At 52.4% G+C, this 25368-nt stretch overlaps 1 protein-coding gene across 1 annotated transcript in view; it reads right to left on the minus strand.

Annotated features, from left to right (window-relative positions):
• Positions 1-976: 976 nt before the first annotated feature.
• ADCY5 (adenylate cyclase 5) overlaps positions 977-25368 on the minus strand; it is a 158102-nt gene continuing 133710 nt past the window's right edge. The window contains exons 13-21 of the mRNA XM_043473156.1: positions 22511-22627; positions 21919-22083; positions 18606-18781; positions 16523-16552; positions 15361-15493; positions 9233-9496; positions 7980-8184; positions 5056-5180; positions 977-3362 (exon numbers count right to left, since the gene is read on the minus strand). Of these exons, the coding sequence (XP_043329091.1) occupies positions 3234-3362; positions 5056-5180; positions 7980-8184; positions 9233-9496; positions 15361-15493; positions 16523-16552; positions 18606-18781; positions 21919-22083; positions 22511-22627 (1344 nt within the window). The 3' untranslated portion in view covers positions 977-3233. The remainder of the gene's footprint in view (positions 3363-5055; positions 5181-7979; positions 8185-9232; positions 9497-15360; positions 15494-16522; positions 16553-18605; positions 18782-21918; positions 22084-22510; positions 22628-25368) is intronic.

Genomic DNA, 25368 nt, shown 5'->3' on the forward strand with positions numbered 1-25368 from the left:
GAAGGCAATGGCAACCCCACTCCAGTACTCTTTTGCCTGGAAAATCCCATGGACGGAGGAGCCTGCCAGGCTTCAGTCCATGGGGTCACTAAGAGTCGGACACGACTGAGTGACTTCACTTTCACTTTTCACTTTCGTGCATTGGAGAAGGAAATGGCAACCCATTCCAGTGTTCTTGCCTGGAGAATCCCAGGGATGGGGGAGCATGGCGGGCTGCCGTCTATGGGGTTGCACAGAGTCAGACACGACTGAAGCGACTTAGCAGCAGCAGCAGCAGCCCGCCTACCACCTTTCCCTTCCTCTTGGGAAAGGAGGAGTCCTGGACACATGTGAAGTTACTCATCTGTGTGGGCTTACTAAACAGGCCCGCTTTAATCTTGGTTGTTAATTACCAGCTGTGTGGACTTAGGCAGATGACTGAACCTCTCTGTTGTGGTGGCCAGGAGGATTAAATGAAGCCATGTTTGTAGGGTGCTTTTCCCAGGCTTTGGCACACAGATTGCCTGATAAATATTCCTAGCTATCCAAGTCAGGTCAGTTCACCTCCTGCCTACATCTCCCCAACTGCCACCTACTTGGGTCCTTTCGATGATCTGTGTTCCCTCTTGTATTTTCAACTTTCATTCCCTTAGCATTGAAACACATTTGGCTCACCTGTTTTAAAACATCCTCCCCTTGGTCCTGAATCTTTCTGGTTCCGTCCTTCATTGCTTGTTCCCTTGGTCCCTCTGCTTATCTCTCCATCCCATGGCCTCCTGAACCCTGGCACGTCCAAGGTCACCAGTGTTCTCCCACCTGCTGCCACAACGACTGCAGTCTTTGGCCAACATTCTCACCTCAGCAGTGCACTGTCCCCACTCAGGGGCGCTCTCTGCCCTCTGAGCTGTCCTCTGCAGGACCTGTCCTGCACTGAGAGCACCGTTCTTCCCACTGGAACCAGACCCACCGCCCAAGACGCAAATTAGACCAAGACACATTACCAGTGAAAGTGTTTAATAGTTAAATTATTTAAATAGACTTTTCCATTTCCATGGGAAATCATAATTGTATTCATTTTTGCAAGAGCAGGGATAAAAAGAGTGCACACCCCTTGGAGGGAATGAAGAGCTAGCACTGCACGTGGTCACCAGTCACTGCCGGGATGGGTGGGAGGGCCCCACAAGGCCAGGGAGGCCATGACCCACAGGGGAAACAATGGAGAAACCAGCACGCACATTACTCAGGTTGGGAGCAAAATGAAAACCCAGCACCACTGGCGGGCCGTGTGGAGAGGTCAGGGACTCGAATACAACACCATGGAGAATGCCAGCCCCTTGTGACAGATGCAAGAGGGGTGATGCAGAATTCAGAGGATGGAGCAGCAAAAGCATAGATAGACTAAGGCTGCCAGTGTTAGGCCCATAAGCTTTGCTTCTCAGAATTGTGTTTGATTGGGGTGGGAGGTGGTGTGTAGAAAGGGGAGGGCGGGGCTAGTGTCCACTGAGAGGTGGTGCAGGGGGGTGTCAAAGTAACGTTTTGCAGCTGGCATATAGCTGCCTCCTCACCTCCTTCAAGCTCACATGGGAGGTGAGAATAATGCTGCCCTGAGACAGAATGAAGAGATCTGGGCACAGGACCCAAGATTCTGTTTGAATAAGGTCTGTATGACAGTATATCATTTTCCAAATGCCTCCCTCATAGGACATAAAAAATAGCAATTTTTCTTGGTATATTTGGCTGCTCCCACCCCCCAAATGAAATCAGACAAAACGAAGTTTCTGCTGGCTTTGGCCCATGGATTGGCCTCCACTCTTTCCTCTGTCTGATTTGTAGATGGAGAGCAAAGACCCCATCCTTTCCTTGCCTGAGGGATCAGCTCCAGAGAGAGATGCCTGCACCTTGGCCAGCATAGGAAACCAGGCAGCCCAGCCTTCCCCACACCCCCACACCAGCTGAGCTCTCAGGGTTGCAGGGGCTGCCTCTCTGCTCAAAGCAAAAGCTGACATCTCTGAGAGCAGAAGGGTGGAAGGAGGCCCGGCTGTCTGCCATGGGTTGAGGCTGCTTCCCTTGACTCCAGCTCAGCCTGAGATGGGAAAGAGGCTTTTGTTTTCTTTTTATTCTGTTTGCATTTTACTTAAGAGAGGTGACGTGTGTGTGTGTGTGTGTGTGTGTGTGTGTGTGTGTGAGAGAGAGAGAGAGACAGGGAGAAAGATGGGGTAACGTGTGCATGCATCTTCCTACATATGGTACCCCAAAAGGACACGCTCACTGCTATGGTTGGACCTGGGAAAATCTGAGGTGAGGGAAACAGGTGTCCTGAATGAGACCAGTTCCACAGCATAAACACACACACACATACACACGCACACACACTCTAGTACATACATCGACATACATACAGTACAAATGAGCACAAACGCCCTGCTGTGCACAGCTGTTTTCTAATATAGAGAATTTACAAAATATAGAATTTGGTATATTTGTTAGATCTCCAAGGTTTTCAATAATACAAAATAAAAAATACAAAAAGACAAGTTGGGATCCCTGCCCTCCCTCCCCAGTGGCATCCTGGTTTGCTTGTGGGTCTCTTACACGCATACAACTAGCATAGTCTAAAGAAGGGCACAGAAACGTGTTTTGTTTTATTTAATAAATATTTTCTTTTTTTCTCAGAACCACCACTCCTTGCTTCGAGTCCTCTGGCCTCCCCCTCGCAGTTAGTTCTGCCCCCTCCAGGGGCACCGGCTGTGGGTTGTGGGAGGGGCCCGCGATGAAGGCCACGGGCCATCCAAAAGCCAGCACTCCTGCCGAGGCCTGCAGAGCCTCTCGCTGCCTCGGTCTGAAGTGTAAAGGCTCACATAGAAAAGCAGCCCCGGGCCCCGGGCCAGAGTGGCGCCGCCTCCCGCCCGCCGGAGGCCGAGCTCCGCGGCCCTGCGCCCAGGCGGCCTGCCCTGCAGAGCCCGATCCCTCCTGCTGCTCCTCTCCGCGCGCGCGGCGGCTCCCTTCAGTCAGAAAACTCGAGGTTCCGACCGCATGTGGCGGCGCCTTCAACAGAGGGAGACATCTTTGGTCAGCTTGGTGCTCGCAGGACGCTGGCACCCCGGGCCTTAGACGGAGACCGCCAGCCCTCCCGCCCGCAAAGGCAGAGGCTGCTTCTGGAGTCAAAGTGGGAAATCTCAGGGCGGCCTCGCGGGCTGGAGCGAGGCTTCCGCCGTGTCTCTGGAGGCCAGGCTGCCTGGCGTCCGCGGTGGCTGCTAACTGGGCGGGGGCCCTCCGTTGAGGAAGTAGGTCATCATCTCGCCTTTGCCCTTGACCTTGACCACACCCCGGCACTCCAGCTGGTACGTGTTGGCGGCCAGCACCTGGTACATGTCTGTGGTGACCTAAGAGGCAAAGGAGGAGAGAGGACAGGCCAGCCATGACCTGACTGCCCCAGACTCCGAAGGGTGGGTGGTAGCCCCACTGCGGGGCAGCTCCTCCAAGGAAGGGCCTCAGAACCCAGAAGGAGGCAGCACCCACTCGCGGCCAGGTGGGGTGGCCAGCCCCTCAATGCGCCTGTAGCCACGCACTGCCTATCCTCCCTCCACAATGAGAGAACCGCAGAAGCCTAGGGGAGCTCTCAGGAGCTCACAGCCCTCCCACTCTCCACAATCCGTGCCCAAGTGTTTTATTAAAGCCTCACTCCAGAACTTTCAGAAGGTTCTAGAAAATGGTTTTCCACCACAGACAGTTTGAGAACCACTGCTGATTTCATTTCATCTTCCTATGAGGTGAGAACTATGATCTCAGACTTGGAAAACCTATGCCACTTGCCTGAAGTCACACGACTGGTAAATGCTAGAGCCCAGATTCACTTCAGATTGTGCTGCCCGCCTCTGCTTTGGCTTTTGGAAAAAAGAGGAGGACTCACAGGCAGTGTCAGTAACGACAGGACATGACTGCAGGGCAAAGGGCCAAGCAGAGGTGACAGGAGGAGCAGTAAGACTAAAGCTTCACCACAGGGTAATCCAAGAGCCATTTTGAGTATGGCCAGCACCCCTGCCAGGGCCCCCATCCACACCTGCTGTCCAGCCAGGGAGGAAGGGGCAGCACATTCTGTGAAAGGTAAGCGCTATGTAAAGGTAGGTGCCCTGCCGTCGGTTACTGACTGAGTCTCTCACATCTGCATATGTGTGGGGGCGGTGGGGTTGAAGCTCTGTAAACACTCCTCCTCTCTTTCCATCTCTCCTCAGGACCCCCACTCCCACCTTTCTGTCCCACTCTCTTCCCCCCGCCAACCCCTGCCCCCCCACTCCCAGGATGGAGGTGAGAGAAGGCCATCTGGCCAGGCCCCTCAGGCAACACCCACAGGCCAGCCAGGGCTGTGCTGGGGTCAGTCCCTTTGTTCAGAGGCCCCACAAGGGAGTGAAGTTAGTGGACAGTTAAGCAGTGTCAGTGTGAACTAGGACCTTAAAAATGGCCCAGTTTGCACTTGGGAAAACCGAGACCAGGAAGGCTACCCGAGGTTCCACGGTTCAGGGTCTTTCTGTGTCAGATCAAGCAAGACCTGAGAAAAACAAAGAAAAGCAGCTGAAGAGCACCAACCAGCCTGCACAGGATGAAGAGATGAGAAAGTCTCCAGGTCTCTGGCTAGGCTCCTTGGCTGTTAAGACTGGTGGGGGCACCATCCAGGGACCAGTGGCCTTGGCTTGTTTTCGGAACCAGGCCCTGAGTGCTCTGAGCTCCATTTAGCAAATCCTGCTCCCTACAACCGCCTGCCTCGTGTCTGCTCTGTGTGCCTGGAGTGTGGCATTAGCCTCCTGGCTTGGCATGGGCAGCTGGCTGTGCCATTCCCCACAATTCCTCCTGTGGCCAGTAGAGGGCTTTGCGCAGGCTAGAAGATCTGTCCAAGGTACTGACAGCCTGAAACACAATTGTGTTCTCCAAGTTTCCACTGCATCAGCACCAACCACCCCATCTCCCTCAAATGTGGCTGCAGAAATTCTGAGTAGGAACTGTGAGCAGCCTGCTGGAAGACCGCTTAGCAGCACACAGAGGTCCCCCAGTGGACATGGAGGTGGACGCTCCTGCACTCACTTGGATGCGGTCGGGCACACCGGTGCTGTCCATGCGGCTGGCCACGTTCACTGTATTGCCCCAGATGTCATACTGAGGCTTGCGGGCTCCGATCACACCTGCCACCACGGGGCCAATATTGAGCCCTGCAGGGGACAGAAGTCAGAATTCTCATCAGGGTTCAGACCAACTCTTTCCTGCCTGCCCTCGATCCCATTCCTCCCCCTATTCTTGGCAGATTCTCTCCCCGACTCTTGGCCTGAAGATACCCAGGGTCCTTCTGGCTTGAGGCTGTACCTACCCCCAACACCTGCCACTGCTCTGATCCTATCGCACACTTCCTGACTCGAGACCACAGGAACCCAGTCACATAGTCGCTACTCCTGTGTCCTTGTCACCCAGGCAGCACTCAGCTCCTGCAAATCCACTGCTAGACTGCCCTCTTTAAGGCATCCAGTGACCTTTTGCATTTTCCGGTTGCCTTTCTTTAATCACCCCTCTCCCGGTGGCATTTAAGTTTCCACCTTTAATTCAGACTCAGCATCCCAGACTCACCTCGCTCCTCTGTTCCAGGGGTGCCATCACTCTTGTTCTCAGAACCTGCCTCCTAACCCATTTCCCTGCCCAGTGTCTCCTCTCTCCAAGTAATTAACCCCCAGGTTTCTGCACCAGGGTGGTGATGCCTCAGTGACTGATGCCAGGAAGTAATCTGCTGCATCCATGTGGACTCTCCCTCTCCGTCTCTCTCCTCCACTTCTGCTCCAGTCTGTCTGCCTTCCTAGTCCTGCCCAAGACAGCACTGAGCAGCCCTGCCCCGAGCCTCTGCTGTGCTGGTCTCTACCTCAAATGCCCTTTCTCCTCTCCCAGCAAAGTCCTTCCCAGACACATCTGCCTCAACCAGCACTCTCTGGATATTTCCTGCCCCATCTCCAAGGCCCAGGGCACTGCCTCCTATTACATAAACTGTCTCTCATGATGGGCCTCATTAAGCCTATTTGTGGCTTAACTATTTTTTAGCGTGTGCCCACAAATACAGCAGAAGCTCCCACACACCCTCCTCGACCACTCACTAAATCAGAGATGTCATCAGTCCTCAAACCCTTCCCTCCACCAACCTCCTCTTTGGGTCCATCAAGCCACAGGTAGCTTTTTACCCCATGTGCTATTCCTAGGCTGGGCCGCCGCCCTCACTGGTGACAGCCATGCTCCCCAGGGAAGACATCCCTGCGTCTGTAGGGCAGGATCTACCACATGAGACTCCAAGCTGCCTGCCCAGCTCCTTGTCTGCCTGCCACTCAATCCCCAGTCCTGGTCTAGCACAGGAGCTGGGGCAGCTCACAGAAACATACATGCCAGGAGAGAAGTGCAGATCATTGGAGGTGGGGAGGTGGAGTGGAAGAAAAACAAGGATGGCAACATCATGGGAAACCAGGGGTGATGTTTACACAGAAGCACAGATGGCTCATCAGTTAAAGCCACCCCCCAGCTGGCTCTGGTCTGGCTTTAGAGCACCTGATGCAAAATGAAAACCTGGTCCAGTCCACAGGCATGTGCCCACCAGCCCGCACAGCCAACTCCTCAGGGAAAGACAGTTCCCAGCACTCAGGCCAGAACAAAAGATCTCCTGAGGACCTTCATGATCACAATATTGACTTTTAAGAATCCATATTTCAGTTTAACGTGCTAATTTTGAGAACTGAAATACCAGTATCTTTGCTGGTGAATCACTGTTCCTTTTTTAAAAATTTGAAATCTGAATCATTTTTGGCCTGAGACATTTCTGGGAGGGAGCTGATAATACATTAAAATTTTGACAAAGGACTGCTCTTTCGGAAAGCATTCTTTATCTCCACTATCCTCAACAGGCAGAGAGCAGTGCTCGACAAAGCTGTTTCTTTTGAAAAAGTAACTCTTATTCTGAAAGCCTGGGTATCCTTGACAAGATAAGGACAAAACGAGCCACTGAGACACCTTGAACCTTATCAAGCAACACAGAGTTGTGTTTCTCAGATCATTTAGTGCATGCAGTGGTGGAGCAAATAGGCAAGTGTGCTGATATACATGGGTTTTCCCTGCACTATTCTTACAGCTTTTCTGTAGAATAGAAGACTAGAAGACTGGGGTAATAAACAACAAAAGGAATAAAAAGATGTATAGCACAGGAAATATAGCCAATATTTTATAACTTTACTTGGAGTATAATCACTATGCTGTATACCCACAACTAATATTATATTGTAAATCAACTATACTTCAATTAAGAAATAAAATAATAAATACAAAAATTGAAAAAAATTATATAGGGTTTTGGTTCAAAGGTTTTCTAAACAAGTAGAATACAGCTCTGCCTGTTTTGAAACTGGCCCAGGGCTTTTGCTCAGAACTTCCCCCTCTCTCCTGCAGCAGCCCTGCCCTCCAGATACCACAGCATCTATGAAGTGCCTCAAAGCCACCCAACAAGGGCCAAAGCATTTGACAAAGAAGGAATCCAAGGAAGATACATGGACTCAACTTATCTCCACATCCTCACCATTTCTTTCCCCAGTTTGTGTAGATTAGAAGAACCTTCACAGCACCTAGATCTTGCTCACACACACACAGAAACCACTTAGAACTCAGCAATAATCTCTTTCTGAGTTCCAGCCTCTCCCATGGGGTGCCCTGTGTGTGCCCTTGGCACACAGCATCCCCCACAAAGCCTCTATGGTGGGCATAGTGAGTAGAAAAGGCAGGAACTGAGAAAAATGGTGTCCCATGCTCACCACCATGCAGAGGAGGCACCTCTAGGCCCCGGAAGAACTCTGCTGTGTGATGGGTACCATCCCCCACCCCTTGGGCAGGGACATTCTATAACATCAGCCTCCTTGGACTGGCTCATGGAAGCAGGATGGGAGAGGGGGATTGGGGAGCCCCTACAAGCCCTCAGCACTCTGAGCCAGGCTCACCGATCTTCATCTGGAAGTTGTTGAAAGAGTGCTCGTTGATGTACTTCATTTGGTCCATCAACTTCATGGCAAAGTCGGCCAGGGCTTTGATGTGGGTCTTGCCCACCTTGTCGTAGGTGGAGTCATTGAGTCCCGAGGCGGCCATGTAGGTGCTGCCAATGGTCTTGATCTTTTCCAGCTGCCTGAACCGGTCCTCACTAATGATCTGGGAAGAAGGAGGCCAAACCTGGGTCACCCCAAAGTTGGGTACTGAGGTCTGCAGGGGAGTGTAGCAGCACAGCCCCTCGTGTCTCCCTTGTTCACACAGAGGGGCCCATCTCTGTCACCAACTCAGTGTAAAGCCTCGGTGCTCCCCAATAGTCAGGCCTCCTCTGGCACTCACCCGCTGGCTGTCTAGGGGCTGTGGGCTATGAGCCCAGCCACATACCAGAGCCCCTGGGGCCAGGTCACGAGTCACCTCTGGGGCTCTTTCCCATAATATGGATTGGCAGCTGCCCTCCCCTTTGCTGGCTAAGGTCCCCAGCCCTCCCAGGGAAACCTCCTCATTGTTGTCCAGCAGGCCACTCTTCTCCTGTCTCCAGGATCTGCTGGAAGCCTGTCCATGTCCATTTCAGCCAACTCCAGTAACCACAATGCCCGGGAGTCTTGGGGGCTGCTTCTGACACTGCCTGGTCCCAGCTCTACCATCTCACTAGTGTTTGTGCTCCATGCCCCGGCCCCTGTATTCCTGCTGGGCTTGTCCCACTCACACTCCCTACATGGTGAGCTCCCAGCACCGAGACTGCTCTACTGGGCACAGTATTCCTCAGGGTCTGGCACACACTAGGTACTCAACAAAGAAAATGTCTTTGCTTCTGCTTCTGCTGTTCAAGGCTTTGCAACTTGGTCCCACCTCCTCCTCTAGCCGGGGAATCCCTCCTCCCTTGGACTCTCTCAAACACTGAGTCCCAGCCTGAGGCCCTGTCCAGCCCGAGATGGCACAAGAGGAATGGCAGGTGATGGGGGTGGTTGGCGAGTCAGCCAGGCAGGGCCTTGATGAGGCAGCTGAGGCTGAAACCCAGCTCTGCCGCTTACAGGCAGTGACCCAAGGCAAGACACTTATTGTCTGTGAGTCTGGGCCTCCCCATTGTGACATGGTGATGGAGAAGAGATACACGCAGGTGCCTGTGGCAGTGCCTGGGACACAGTCAGGGCTCCTGACGTCTCCGCTCACACTGGTGATGGGAAAGGGGGGTGTCGGGGCCCAGCTGCACCTCGTCAAAGTCTGCGATGATCTCGTTGAGCAGCCGCAGGCACTCGACGCCCTCGTTGTTGGCCTCCAGTTCCACGTAGAACTCAGAGAAGTTGGCGATGGAGGCGAACATGACGGCCACGCACTCGCATGACTGATAGTAGAGCTCGTCGTTGCGCCGTTCGCGGGCCAGGAAGTGTGCTGCCACGTCCTTGGGTAGAATATTGTGCAGCAGCCGCCGGTTGTAGGCCTGCAGCTCCTCCATCTCCTCCTTCTCCTCTGTGGCCTGGGACAGAGGGCCCGGTCAGAGGGAGGGCAAGCTGCAGGCTGCTTAGAAAAAGGCAGTGCAGCCCGCCTACATGCCTACATGGGTCCAAGATTTCAGCAAGTGCCAGCTTTGCATCCTCACTGCTGTCTCTACTTCCAGGTTTTCTATCAAGAGTATCTATTACTTTGACCATCAGAAAAGAGAGCTCTGTAAGTGGCTAACTCTTCCCGCCTGCCTCTTGGTATATGTGCTGCCGAAGCGACCACCTGCCTGCCTCTTGGAAAGCGACACCTATGAGAGCGTTGATCCTGAAGGAAGGACCCTGAGTGAAAACAGGTCCCAGAGGAGAAGCTAGACGGATCCTGTCTGCCCCAGATGAAAAGGAGGCAGAAGGATAAAAGGATGGTTCAAACCCAAACCCACACGGCCCTCTAGCCACCCAAGTGCTCCTCGATTGTCCATTTTCCTCTTCGTATAAGGAAACACACACAGAAAAGCAATTTTATAAAAATCATCTTTAGCAGACTGAATGCAGGGAAACCTGCTCAGAGCCCTGCCTGGTCTCCCTGGTTCCCCGAGAGCTGACCCACCCCAGGACCAGAGGGTGCAGATGCCCCGAGGTGCCACCTGGGCAGGACAGGGACATCACTGATGTCCCCAAGCTTGGGGCCCGGGCCTGGGATGAACTCACCATCCAGGATAAAGGGACAGTGCAGAACCCTCAGGTCAGGAGGCCAACAGTGGCCCACAAGCTGAAGCACGGAGGTAGTCCTACACTTTGGTGTGCAAGGAGCCAGCTGACTGAGTGTTCAAGGGGCACAGGGGTCCAGAAGGGGGGTCTTCTTGCTTCCTCCCCTCAATGGCTAACAGAATGGTCCCTTGAATGGGGGCAACCAACAGTGTCGGTGAGCCAGGCAGACAAGCAGGCCAAGCATCACTAGCAGTTTAAAAGATCTAGCCAGCTTTCTTGGGCCTTCCTTAACTAAACATGGAGGCCTTTCTATTCACTGCAGCTAGAACCTCCAAAAAGGCCAGGACTATTTCTCAGGGCCCCGGGTCTCCAGGTGGGCAGTGGCTGCTCATGAAGAAGGAGCTGCTATACCCATCAAGGCTGCAGGTCTGGCTTCAGGGGGAAAGGAGAAAGCTGAGGGATGAGGTGAGAGGACCCACCTTATTCTTGGGATGGGTGGGTCACACCCAAGGAAGTTCCTGGACCCTCAGATGCCAGGGGTGTCCAGCAGGTACATGCTGTCTTCCTGCCAGGTGGCTCCTGTGGGGTGGGACACTTTGACCACCCCCCTCCCCTAAATTGGGCTTCCCTGGTGGCTCAGTGGTAAAGAATCCTGCAATGCAGGAGATGCAGGTTCTATCCCTGGGTCAGGAAGATCCCCTGGAGAAGGGAATGGCAACCCATTCCAGTATTCTGGCCTGAAAAATCCCATGGACAGAGGAACCTGGTGGGCTACAGTCTATGGGGGTCACAAAAACAGACACGACCTTGCGATGAAACAACTCCCATAAATAAGGGCCCCTGCTCCTGCTCTGGAACAGGTGTGCCAGAGGGAGAAGGCTGGTGTGGGAGTCCCTCTCCTTCTCCCTGCTGTCCCCGCAGAGGGGCCCCAGCTGCTTTGAGGATGCACCAGGCTGCCCCTACTCCTGCCCCTACCACCTACGGAGACCACACGCCTGGGGACCCAGGAGCACCTCAGCTCCTCTGATCAGCCCACAGATGGCAGGAATGCTTTCCCAGAGAGCATCTGCCCAGAGTGTCAGGCAGTGGAGGCTGGGGGTGGGGACGCTGGGAGCACAGCTGCTGCTGGGAACAGAAGCCAAACACAGAGTCGCTGGTCAGGTGCACCTGCCACCTCTGGGAACTCTGCCCAAGACATGTGGGCAGTTGCCAGCACAGCCAGCTGCTTCTAGGGCTGGGCTCTGCTCAGGCAGGATGGCTCAGGGGTTCACAGGTGCTTGCTGGTCCTAATAAGGTCAAGGCTATGGGAGGAGACACGAATGGGCTCTCCTGAGAACCAAGGCCCAGTGGAGGGGGCCATGCAGGTGTGTGTTTTTTGCAGGTGCTTCAGGGAAGCTAAGGACCCCAGGCTCCCCACCTCCCTGTCAGCACTACACCCACCCACCATGACCATAGATCCAACAGCTAAATGGGCTGCTAGGCAAAACTGGGGGTGGGGCAACAGACCATCACTCATCCATCCCAAGAACCCGTGTTCAGGTTATTACTTACCCCTCCCCAAAGCCCTGGAGGACGATGGGAGATGGAAGGATGTGGGAGCAACATGAGATGCTTCAATAGAGACAGGCTGACACACCTGGCAGGTAGAGACACACTCACCCCCACACTCACATACATGTGCATGTTTTCAAAATGGGGAGTAGCCAGCCACTTCCTTTTCAATTTTCCCTTCCTTCCCAACCTTGTACAGAGTGCTTGTGACTGAGGAAGGACGTGATCAGAGGAAGGAGTGCCACATGTGGTGTATCCAGCAAGGAAGCAGGGCCGTGAGGTGGGGAGAGGGCATGGTGGGGCAGAGAAGGGGGCTGGGGTGATGGGGAGGTCAGTTCCATTGCACAAATGAGTAAATATGTGAAAGAAATAGAAGGGGAAGTTCTCACTGCCAGTGATAATATTTGCATGCATGGAAGGAGGAAGGCTAGAAAGAAGCCTGAGGTATTGCATTGGGAATGGGGGTACTGCTACCAACTCATGGTTTTAAATATCAACTGACAGTTACTGCAGTAGTATCCATTCATATGTATGTGTATATGTGTGTATTTCCTATATACTTACATACATTTCCTAGCTTTGTCCACAGAGGGGACCTAGAACAGTGAGCACACTGGGTGCCCTGATCTGGGTTTCTAAACACCATTCTCCATGAAGAACAATTGGGGCGCTTTGATGGGAAAGTACATGATGAGCCTCAGACATCATCTTGTGCCAGAAAGTAAAAAAAATGCTCAAAGAATGATGGAGACGTGTCAAAGAACATGGAGGCCAACCTGAAGACACACTGACCAAAGCCAGGACACATGAAACATTAAAATAAATAATGAGAGGAGCAGAGTATAAGCCCCACCGAATTCGATAGGAATCTATGAGTGTAGGCTGATGTAGATAAATGAATGAAGCAAATAAGAGGAAGATAAAGAAAGCTCTGGGCTTCCCTGGTGGCTCAGATGGTAGAGAGTCCCCCTGCAACACAGGACACCTGGGTTGGATCCCTGGAGCAGGAAAAACCCCTGGAGCAGGAAATGGCAACCCACTCCAGTATTCTTGCCTGGAAAATTCCATGGACAGAGGAGCCTGGTGGGCTACAGTCCATGGGGTTGCAAAGAGTTGGACATGACTGAGCAACTAATAGACACAAGGAAAGCTCTGCCTTAAAGGAGAATGTCGATTAACAAATATAGAAGGTTCTACATAAAAGAAGAAGACTTCCCTGGTGGTCCAGTGGTTAAGAATCCACCTTGCAATGGCAGGGGACATGGATTCAACTCCTGGAACTAAGTAAGATCCCACATGCTGTGGAGCAACTAAGTCCATACACCACAACTACAACGAAAGATCCTGCGTGCCGCAGCTAAGACCCAATGCAGCCAAATAAATAAATAAGCAAATGCAGAAGTAATGACAGACATAGGTCATCACACCTGGCAGGCAGGAGTCAGTGATGGATTGCTGAGACTGCTGTGTGAGGTTTGCTGAGAATCAGAATATTGGAGTAATGCCAGAGTATCTTTCCACAAAATGCTAATAGGGTACAAAAAGGAAGATGGGGACCTGACAGTGGAGAAATCTGGCAGATGCCCACTTGAGAGGGTGATCAAGGTTAATGTTGCCAGGGGTGGGACAGGCCAACACAGAGGAATCCTCAAGGTGATGCTCTGAGAAGTGCCTCGTGAGTGTCACTTCCACGGTTTTCCTCCCAGAAGGCGGGGCCCGAGTCTGGACACAGGAAACATCAAGGGCCCCGGACTGAGGGTCACAGAACAAGGACCTCTTTAAGACTGACAAACTGAGAGACAAAGACAGGAAACATAATGACTAAATACACAGGGTACCTTGGATGGGGCCCTGGGCCAGAACTGGGACAGTTGACCAAAACACGAAGGGTTCTGTGAGTGGATGTATTATGGGTGGACAGTGTTGATTTTCTGTCTGGGGGTTTGCATGGGAATAATGCAGAGAGTGTCTTTGCTTTGGTTGGGGAGATAGACACTGGGGAACTGAGGGGGTGTCAGAAAAGAAAGGGTGATGGAGCAAATGCAGAAAAATGGTTGGGGAATCTGATGAAGGGACTGGTGGAGTTATTTACACTGTTCTTTTAACTTTTCTGTAAGTTTAAAATAATTTTTTTACAACTTAATGCCATAAAAGCAGATGAAACCTGGTGGGAGCCTCTGTTTGAACCTGTACTCTCACAAGCTGGACAGGGTCCGGGGGTGGGAGGTGAAGGGTTAGTCAGTCATAGGAAGCAGAGCGGCAGGCTCCCTGTCCCTGGCCTCCACCCCTTTCTCAGGGTCTTTGCAATACAACTGAGTCACACAGCAGCAACTACCTTGGGAGGGGCTTCTGGAGGGCTCATGGGGGAGGTGGGAGGGGGCAAGTAGAGGAATGGAGGGAAATTGGCTTCAGGCTCCACAGAGTCTGGTCAGCCCCCAGGGGAGAGCTGGGGGCCTCCCGGGAGCTTCCCCAAGAAGAGGGGCGCGAACCAGTGGGAAGGAGGCTGGGAGGCCGCTCCCTGAAAAGAGAAGATGCAGCCTTACAGTGGGTACCCCTGAGGCCCGTCCCGACCCAGGGCCTAGGAGGGGCGATCTGCAGGAAAACATGTTTCCCCAGCCTCAGGGCATTCTCACCGGAGACCTCAGTGGGGACCTCAGCAAGCCCTCACACAAAACTCCCAATAGCAGGTGCAGCTAGATGCCTCCACTTTCACTCAGCAGCCAGTGAAAATCAAGGCTTCCTGCCCTGGCCCAAAGACTTCAGTCTCAACATTACTAGGAAGCTGAGGATGGAGGAAGCCTAAGCAAGCTACAGATGAGCTGGAGAAGTGGTCTACACACAGGAGTCAGGCCAAAGGAGGCAAAGAGGCCAGGCTAAGCTATGCCTTACAAGTGGCTGGGCGGGAGCAACAGGTCTGAGCCCCACCCCTACTCCTATCTAAAGCCAGGTGTTCTCAAAGGTCCTGGTCACCCTCTCCTGCACCTTTTGAGGTGGCCCAGCAGGTAGTAAGGGGCCACACAGGGGCTGCCACTAGCACCTGGAGCATGCTGTGCATGGCCCACATCACCCCCTCCTCCAGGTAGACACAGTCAGCATGCAGGGCACAGAGCCTGGACAGCAGAGTGCTGGTTGGATTTCAGCTCCACCAGGGCACCCAGCACCCAGCACCTCTGCCCCTGCCTGGGCCACTGCTCATCAAGGCCAGGGCATAGCCACCTGGCTGGACATCCTGTCAACGATCTTTGATGCCCCTTCCAGCTGTCTTCCCCCGGAGGAGGCTTCAAGTCCAATTCTGGTCACATCGAGCCCTGCTCAGATGCCTCTGGTGCCAGCTCCTGCACTCAGGCCCCTGAGACCCCAGAACCGCACACCCCCTGCTCCCCTCCTCTCCTCCTGCCTGTCCATCAGGGTCCCAGCACTGGGCACTGTTGCAGGTGGGTTTGCTTGGAGCTCTGCGGTTTTGCCTCTTGGCCCCAGAGAGCAGGAGGCAGACTCACCGGGACACAAGGTACCAGGCAATTGGGGCGAGGCCTAAGCAGGACACCTCGTCAGTGCAGAACCCAAGCCCGGCCCAGCCCAAAAAGTGCCCAGAAGTCTGGGTACCTCCTCCCGCCCCCTGCCCCAGCCCCTGGCCACCCACCTGAAGTTTCCAGAGGAAGTCAAGGCGGGCAGTGGACTCCACCTGCTGGGCGTGCAGGTACAGGGCCAGCACGAAGACGGAGATGATGATGGGCGTCACCACCTTCAGCGCCACCTTGGTCGGGTGCTCAGGGCTGCAGGCAGGAGGCAGAGGCCCCACGCTTCATGTCAGGCTCTGAGGGCCGCTCAGGCCTGTTTGTCTTCTTCCCACTCCAGCTCCCTCCTCCTGCTCTAACTTTGCCTGAGGTGTGCCGTCTTCCTGGTGGACAGCCCCGTCGCAGCCCCTGCTTGCCCTGCAGCTCAGCAACCATTACTCCTTCCCTGAGGCTCACTACCCCCCATCACTGGGGTGCTTCCCTCTGGTTACAGCAGGGGATGAACCGGGCCATCATACAAGGCAATGTATACATCCCAGGTCTCTCTCAGTTGACAAGACAGGGGTTGTAACAAGGGAGCCAGGCAGGCCATACTGACTGTCTCTGGTCAACCTTGGGCAAATCTCTTAACCTCTCTGAATCTTAGTTTCCTAATCTGTAGAATGGGATAACAATACCCACATTTCAAGATTGTGGCAAGAATTACAGATACTGTATGCAAACTCCTGTATAGTATCTGAGAAACAGTAGGAACTCCAAAACTGGTAGCAATTATTGTCTGATTATATTTCTGTTGACATTACTAACACTCCTAATAAAAAACAGCTGTCCCAAACCCTTCTCCTGTCCCAGCAAAGAGCCCAAACCTTGAAGGCTGCATACTCCCTGTGCAGCAGCGGCCCGGAGGCAAGACCCAACCAACCAACCCTGCAGGCCTGGCCTCTGCTCCTCCCCTCTGGGGCACGTGTTCTCCTGTGCCTGGGGTCTCACATATGCCCCCAAGGAGAGCTGGAGGCCTGTGGAATGGCCTCTGAGTCCTGATAATCTTGGTCCTGAGTCTGTAAATCATCTTGGGGTGATGGAGATGGTAAAAGAACGGTACCTATCCAGGGAGGCCCCATTGGCACTTAGAGAGGGGAGGGCCTCCTCCTTCATCACCCACCTTGCTACCAAGGCCCCCTCCCACCTGTGCACCGCTGTTTTCTCTGCTGGGCTGGTGGCCTGGGCTGGTGGCCTCTAGCAGGCAGTGGTCATATCAGAGAATTCAGACAAAGAGCTTCAACTCACCACTGGGAGGTCCCGTTGTTGTTGAAGTCTCTGTGAACAGGAGTGGAGAGGGCTGTTCAGAGCTGCTCCTGCCTCACAGCCTCCAGGCCTCTCTGCGGCCACCCTCTTCACCCTTTACACCCAGCTCTGTGTCCCCATACCTCATACTTCTGCCCCCACAACTGCTGCTCCTTTGCCATCCCCCCAGCATCCCTCTCCCCAATCCAAGGACACTTTCAGGATAGGAGGCTTGCAGAAAGCCTGGTCCCTATTAGCATCTGGTCACCAGGACCACATATCACTGGTCCTTTCCTGGGACCCCTCTCCCACCCCAGCCCATCGCTGCCACCCAGAGGAGAAACACTACACTTGTACTCTCCAGTACAGTAGCCACTAGCCATATGTGGCTACTGAGCTTAAAATGTGGCTAGTACAAGTTGAGATGTGCTATCAGTGTAAAATAGATACCAGGTTTTGAAGAATTAGTGTGGGAAGATATCAAATACTTCATTAATAATTTAAAACTGACTGCATATGAAAATAATATTCTGAATATATTGGTTAAACAAATATATTATTAAAATTAATTGCATGTTTTGCTTTTTAATATAGCTACTAGAAAATTTAAAATTACATCTGTGGCTTGCATGATTTTTCTAGTAAACAGTGCCTCCCTAGAGCCACGCCAGGGTTTCTCAACCCAGAAAGGACCTCCACTCTCTGGGTGGGGCTCCTTTAGCAGGAGGACGGGTGGGGCTGGCGGGGGAGGGGCAGGACAGGAGAGAAAAACAGGCAGAGTCCCGCTCTTGCCCCATCCTTGGGTAGAAGGGCCGATTTCCTCCTTCTCCTGTCCCCACAAGACTGTAACCTGCACGGCTCTCCATGCTACAGTCTCCCTGTCATCTGCCCACAGCCCTGCGCAGCCGCTGGGAAGTTCTTCCTTGCATCTGCCTTAGATCCTTCACTACCTCTTCATTTTCTCAGGTGACACTCTCTGCACAAGAAGGTAACATCATTTCTGACACTGGAATGGCCGATGTTATCCATGACTGTACCTCCACTGCCAAGCTCGGTGCCTGGAACAGGGTAGGTGCTCTGTAAATATTTTTGAGTGATTGGATAGATGGATGAATGAATCTCTTCCTCTAACTCAGAGAAAGCACAGTTTGCTGCATTTTCTCAGGGGACACAGACCTGTCAGCTCACATGTTTTGTCCTTCCTGATGTGTATGTGTTGGGGTAGGGAGGGCAGAGATGGTAATGGGAAGAAAAGGGTACTAGGTATCAGGCACTTTACACACATATTGCTGCTATAGGCATTATTATTCACACTCTACTGGGAAAAAATAATGGGAGATTCAGGAAAAATAGCCAAATGTGTGTCTGAAGCTGAGATTCAAACTCAATTCGACCCCAAATCAGAGCTCTTTCCCCTCACAGAGCCACCTCCCTGGGAAATCTGACATCTGTCACTATTTGACCAGATTGACTGCCAGCTAGAATGCCCGGGGCACAATCCTCATTCGTGCCACCTCTTGGTTGTGGGACTTAACTGCTCACCATCACAGTCAGGAGGCTTTGAGCAGTGCACAAACTACCCAACTGTCCAGGGAGGTCCTCTCTACTTTGCTGAGTTGCCATGAGGATGAAAGGGATAAAGTATGTCCAGGTGTCTAGCTTAAGGCAGGACAAATGCCCACAAACAACGAGGCTGTTCCTTTGCTCCCACACACCTTGCTTTCCAGCTCTGTTGGACCTTGACCCCTCTGGGCCTGAGGCTGCAAGGCAGTGAGGTGAAAATAGCCCTCAAAGGCTGCCTGGGACAGATGAGGAACAAATCACTGAAGCCTGAAGTCAGGACTGAGTAAGAGTCTGGAGGCAGAAGGACAGGGGACCTAGTAGCCCTGAGGCCACCCTCATCACTGGGAGAGGGATGGGGGAAAGAAAAATGACACTGAACTGTTTTTGCCTAGGTGGTCAGAGCTGGGAGCAAAAGGATACTCCCCTGGAAGCCCCCTGCGGCCCAGGACCCCAGTCTTCCATTTTTCCTGTCTCTCTGCAATGCTCCAGACCCCTTTTGGGGTCCAAGGCGGGTGCCACCTACATGGCGTTGGCCGTGACCAGTAGGTCGGCATTGTCAAAGAGCGTGACACCGGGCACCTCAACGACGAGCACATAGATGAGCTCGATGGCCAGCATGAGCGCCAGCTTCCCGATGCAGCTGATCTGCAGGAACACGGAGCAGGCCAGCAGGCTGAGCAGCACGCTGTAGGTGAAGTACTGCGAGAGAGGAAGGCAGCTTTAGCACCCCAGGCCCCACCGGTCCTGGCCCCGCCCCCCAGCCTTTCCCCAGTCTGAGTTGATCTCAGGTGAAACCGAGTCTGGGGATGTTTCTGCTGATGCAAACTTGTACTGTGATGTGAATGGCCATGGGTAGAAACCAGGAGATGGGGCTGGCAGGATAAATACCACCAGTTCCAGCAGTGATGCTCAGTGGTTAGAGCAGGTCTTCCAGCTCAGGCAAACTTGAGTTTCAGCCCTGATTCATTATGGACTGTTTGTGTGACTTTGGCCATTTATTCAACCTCTCTAAGCTGGTTGAAAGTGAAAGTCGCTCAGTTGTGTCCGACTCTTTGCGACCCCATGGACTATACAGTCAGGCCAAAATACTGGAGTAGGTAGCCTTTTCCTTCTCCAGGGGATCTTCCCTACCTAGGGACCAAACCCAGGTCTCCTGCATTGCAGGCAGATTCTTTACCGTCTGAGCCACCAGGAAAGCCCCTAAGCTTGTTTCCCTGCATGCAAAACCTTTTCTCTCTTGGGCTTACTGTGATGATTAAAAATGATATGAAGCCCCCTGCCACAGTGTGTGGTGCCCTCGATAACTATGAGACTGCAGGCCCCAGCCCTGGATCTACAACTTCAAAGTCCTAAAAACTGAAAGTGTTTTCAAAACTGATGTGGTGGCAACATATGAACTGCCTTATTTGGTGGCCAAACTGATCTACTGACGTGATGTGAAGTACCACCTTTGTCTTGCTTCCTGTGACTATTCATACATTTTGCTGCAGAAATATTTCTGTGTTTCATTATCAGGTGCTGCCCAGATTGCACCGAGGTGTGAGGTAATCTTTTAACTCTGAAGAATTTCACAGTCCAAAACGTATCTGATCTGAAAGGTTTCAGATGAGGGACTGTGCCTCCCTGTACTTTGGGGGGAATCCCTTCTGGTCTCGGAGCCTCAGTTTCGGAGCCTCGGACAATCATCTGAGGGGCCAAACCAGGCCATCTCAGAGGTCAGTTTCTGTTCTGTTGTCCCCTAATATTAATCCAAGACAGTCAGCATCTATTATTTTGCTCTTTCTTTTAAATTTAGCATCACTATTTCTGCGCCAGGCAAAAAGACCCACTGCTGCCACTGCCTTGGGATGGAGGCCAAGAATTGGTGGCTGGAAGTGAGGGTAGCCCCTGGTGACTGGAAGAGGGAGGGACCTGCTTCAGCTCACCAGCAGGAAGGGGCAGAGGAAGGAGTAGACACATCAGCCTCAAGGATAATAATTGTGTCCTCGGGGGGTGGGGAGGGGAACACAGCACCAGCCTGGAGGCCCATTCAGACCCTGGGCCCAGACAAAGCCAGAGCTTAATACTGAGGTCCATCCAGGTCTCTGAGGAGTTGCTGAATTGCTGAATCAGAACAACACTTGTGGGGTGGGGTCAGCCTGAGGGGTCTGCAGCTGGTGAGGCCTGGGATCTGAGGGCCCAAAACGGGTCAGGCTGGTGAGAGCTGAAGGCTGTGATCAACTGTCTCCCACAAACACGGAACCAGAACAGGCCCTGCCATCACTTTGTTCCCCTGCTCTCCCGTGGAGCAGCCACCAAGGGACACGTGCAAGACCAAAAACGGCCTCGGCTTCCAGCCAACAGCCCTCAGGCAGCAGCTCCTAGAGGCTGTCAGCCAGATGTGAGAGGGAGAGAGGTGGACAGCCAAGGGCAGGCGCTGGAGCATCCTTCCAGGGCAGAGTTAGCGCACCGTGGGGCCCAGGGACAGGCAGTCCGGTGACACTGTGCGGGGGAGCCCCACTTCTCACTGAGTCTCCCTCATCCCGTCCATACAGGGGAGGTAGATCAGTCCCCTTCCCTGGGGCGGGGAATGTGGCCAGCACTGTGAGAGTCCCCGAGGGCCCTCACTGCCATCCTGGAGACTTCTTATGAGTCATGGGCCCTTTGGGAGTTGGATGAAAGCATGGGCTTTCTCCCCAGAAAAGGGCAAAAATCGCCATCATCTTAGATTTCACGGGCGCCCTGGTAGGGAGTCGGGTTGTGGGAGTGACCAGTGCTGGGAGAAGATGTGCTAGGCTGGAAGCCTGATCCTGCTGCTCTCTGCAGAATGGCTCCCTGAGGAGGCCCAGCAGGGTGGCGGAGCACTCAGCATGCTGCTCTCTAAGGGTTTGCGACACCGAGTTTTTAAACCCAATGATCTGTAGGTACACGATTTCATTTTGGGGTGACAAAAATGCTGTACAATCCCATTATAATGACGGCTGCACAAGTTGTGAATACACTAAGTGTGTTAGTCGCTCAGTCGTGTCCGACTCTTTGCGACCCCGTGGACTATAGCCCCCAGGCTCCTCAGTTCATGGAATTCTCCAGGCAAGAATACTGGAATGGGTTGCCATTCCCTTCTCCAGAGGATTTTCCTGACCCAGGGACTGAACCAGGTCTACCTGCATTGCAGGCAGATTCTTTACCATCTGAGCCACAGGGAAGCACTAGTGAGTTAGTAGGAAAACCCAACCCAGTGATACACTAAAAACTACTGAACTATAGTTTGAATGGGTGGGCCAGGTGGTAGTACTGGTTTGGGATAGTTTCTTTTGCTCTCCTCCACTCTCTGACCTACAGCAAAGGGATCAGACAGGCCACCCAGGGCAGCACTGGGGTGTGCTGCTGAGGCTGAGGGTACAGAAACAGCTCTGCCTTCAGGTTAAAAGCAAAAATTCTTAAGTCAGGTGACCTGGGTGGGAGCTCTGGCTCTGCCACTTGCTGTGTGACCTTAGGCACATTACTTAACCTCTCTGTGCCTAAATTTCATCTGTATAAAGGAGCTAATAATAGCATCTTTGTCACAGGGTTGCCCTGAGGACTAAATGAGTAAATGTGAAGTTCTTAGCACTGTGTCTGGCACATGGTAAGCACCCTATAAGCAATAGCTATGCTATTATTGTTGGTAATACTATACAGGGAGGTTGGCCTTGCTCACTGGTGTCTGGCACATAGAGTGAGATAGACTTCAGGGGAAGGAGGTTTCTGGAATGGCAGTGAGCCCAAGGGCCCCTGACTGTCCGTCAGAGTAGTTGAGGGTGGAGAGGGGCTGGTGGCGGGTCCCCATCAGCATCCTGCCCCACCCTGCCCAGTACCTCGGGGAAGTTGCAGTTGGGCCAGGAGCTGCCGCAGAAGCCCTGCTCATCACCCAGGCTGTAGTTGACGGCTGACTCCACCACATGGCAGGCGTTGACCTGACTGGCACTGATGTTGTGCTCGTCGCCCAGGCAGCCAAACAGGTCCTTGGAGTTGCACGTGAACTGGGGGCAGGGAGGAGAGGCTCAGCCCATGGGGGCTAGGCCAGAGCAGCCCGTCTCCACAGGCAGCACATGCTCATGCTCCCCGGCTTTGGGTGCAGTCTGACCCTGACCAGGGCAGGGGATGAGCGTGGAAGAGGCCGAGGAACAGGCAAGACTTGCCCAACTACCCAGGGCAAGGCTCATAAACCTCCCTTGGGGGGTGTACTTCCGTGAGCCTTTCTGGTCCTCTGGCCTTAAGAGTGAGGACTAAAGACTGTGTGAGAGGCTTTAGGAGCTAAATCTGATTCCAGGCCTGAGGTGAGACCCAAATAAGAATTTCCAGGGAGGGAGAACCCCAGGGCCTGGGGGAAGTCTCCTCCCAGTGCATGCTTGTGGGGTTCAGGGCTCCAATGGGCTGGGGAGGTGCTGGGGAGGTGGAGCCACCCACCATGTTGACAAAAGCCGACAGGAACACGAGGGTGATGGTGAACACCCCCACCAGGGTGCTGTTCATCTTGGACCGCACGATCTTCCTGGAAAGGGTCTGCAGTGGGGCCGGGAAGAGCTGTCCCAGGGGCAGAGGGAGGGAGAGAGAGAGAGATGAAACAGAATTCAATGGACTCCACATACCGCCACAGAGGAGGCAGTGAAGCCTCTCCCCCTCTTTGTCTGTTGCCAGCAGAACCCTGAAAGCTTTCCTGACCCCTCTCCCTGTGTGTGAGCCTCCAACCTCTGCTACCAGGCCAACAACAGTTAGATTCTGCAGGGGGCCAGGAGGGGTCCACCTGAGGAGGTCACAGGTGAGAAAGGATGGATGAAAGGAAAGATGCTACCTTCACCCCAACATGGAAGCAAAGGAAAAAGCCCATGTACCCTCTGTGTGAATGCTGGGCCCCTTAGAGTTACATTCAAAAGGCGGCAGGAGGCAACAGTGAAAGAGTCATGGAGGGCTCAGAACTTTCCGAGGAGGGTCAGAGGGTTTCTGGGACGAAGCAGGGAGCTGTGGATCTGAGGGCTCAGGGAGAGCCTGGTATCTGGAGGAAGGGGATGGGCATGTGTAAAGGGGCAGAGCAACCTGTGAGCAGAGGGTGGTGCCCCGGTCACATGAACTGAGTTTTTTCAGCAGGACGCCCATGGGTCTGCCATTTCCCTCACCTAACCCTCCCTATATATTTCCTTCAACTACACACACTGTATGTCCAAAAAGACCCACTGCAGTTTTGGTAATTAAATGGTTGGGTCTACCAAATCTGATACAACTGGCCTTGGCCACCACGTCCTCTTCATCTCCTAAGCAACCCAAAGAAGTTGGCAGACCCAGAAAAGCAAAGTGGTGGACCTGTTTCTCTCACCCCACCTATCTTAATGCCTCCTGGTAGGCTGATTTTCAAGCTTGCCATATGTCCCATGGAAACCCCTACAGGCAGAGGAAGCTGGTGGAAAAGCACCCAGAGGCCTGGGTTCTGGGCATGGCTTTTCCTGGGTGACCCTAAGCATACCTGCACATTCTGACTGAGTGTGCCGGATGCAAGGCTTAGCCACCCACTGTTACAGACAGTAACACAGACAGCTAGGTAGGTGAGGGCACACAGTGTGACCGTGATATGACTGCTCATTCCCAATGTGGAGAAGACTGGCTCATGTGCTACAGTGTTTAAGGCCAGCAAGTGTCAGGCCCTCGGTCCAGTGTTCCTCAACTGTGACCCAAACTTATTACATGTGGTTCCACGTGGGCCCATCAGGTTGCCCCCATGAGACTTTGGCAAACCAAAACAAATATGCTGATGCTTGTAGTGCTTGCTATGATATGAGTAATAAAGTCTCTTGTCCCTGACGCAGGAGTCTGGTGACTTCTGCTAGTATCTGTGAAAGAGCAACAAGAGTAAAACCAAACCTCAGACCCTTCACAGTTCTTGACACCAAGAAAGTGCCCTGCTTATCCCTGAGTCTTGGGCTTTGGGATAAGTATGCATGTAGGGAAGCTGTATATCTTTTCCGCTCCACATCTCCCTCTGCCTTACCAACAAGTCCATTTCCTATTCAGCAGAGGGAAAGAAGGGACCACATAGAAGGACTGTAGCAGGGACGGAGGCTTGCAACCCACTTGGGCTCTAGGCTGAGTGGTGAAGACCTTGAACTTCATGTGCCAAGCAGGGGTGCCTCTCAGCTGTGTTCATGGAGCACTAAGTCTGTGGCATTTTTTTCTGAGAAAACACTTCCTTTGGAGGGTAATCTGAACTCTGACTGAACCCACTCTTTAATACTCTTAGGTATATACCCAAGAGAACTGAAAACTTAAGTCCATATAAAACTTCATATGCAAATATTCAGAGCAACATTAATAGCCTGAAAGTGGAAATTACCCAGATGTCCATCAACTGATGAAGGAAGAAACCAAATGTAGTAAGTCTACATATGGAATATTATTTGGTCACAGATGAAGGAATGAAGTGCTGTTTTATGGTACAAGATGAACAAACCTTGAGATATGTTATGTGAAAGGAGCCTATTTCAAAAGGCCATTTTTTATATTATACCACTTACACAAAAGGCCCAGAACAGGCAAATTCATAGAAACAGGAAATAGATCTGAGGTTGCTAGCAGATGAGAGGAACCGGGAATGAGGAGTGACTGCTAATAGGTGTGAGGTTTCTTTTGGGGATGATGACAATGTTCTGGAATTAGTGGTGATAGTTGCAGAATTTTGTGAATATGCAGGAAGCTACTGAATTATAATTTTATGACCCTTTTAAGGAGAATTTTTTAGTATATAAATTATATCTCAAAAAAGTGCTTATTTAAAAAATTCCTGCTCACCCTCCAGTGTGATCCTGGGAAAGTCATTAAGATCTTAGAGTCCAAGTTTCCTTATTGGTAAACAGGGAATATCTACTTTCCTGGGTAGTGGATATTCTAGGGTGGTCATGAAGACCCAATGAAATGATGCATTTGAAAGTGCTTTGAAAGCTGTTAAATTCAGTAGAAAATTTAGTTAATATTTTCATTTTAAAGAGCTATGCTGCCAATAAGAACAAAAGTCCTTGTTTCTCATTAAAGGAATTTTTGGTTTCACAGCTGTGGAAAATGTTTTGGCAGGAGCATGAGGCACTTACTCTGAAACGGTATGACAGATGGTTTCTAATCTTTGCCTGCTTAAAATTTTGCCATTTCATCCTCCCATCCCCCATGTTGCTTAAACCATTTCAGTTCTGATCACCCTATCCATCAATTGAATGACTTCTTTCATTACCAGTGTAATGACTGATTTAGGTAAGTTATCACTAGATGCTAAAGCCTTTATAGAA

Source organism: Cervus canadensis, chromosome 7 (assembly GCF_019320065.1).
Source record: "Cervus canadensis isolate Bull #8, Minnesota chromosome 7, ASM1932006v1, whole genome shotgun sequence".
Lineage (NCBI taxonomy): Eukaryota > Metazoa > Chordata > Mammalia > Artiodactyla > Cervidae > Cervus > Cervus canadensis.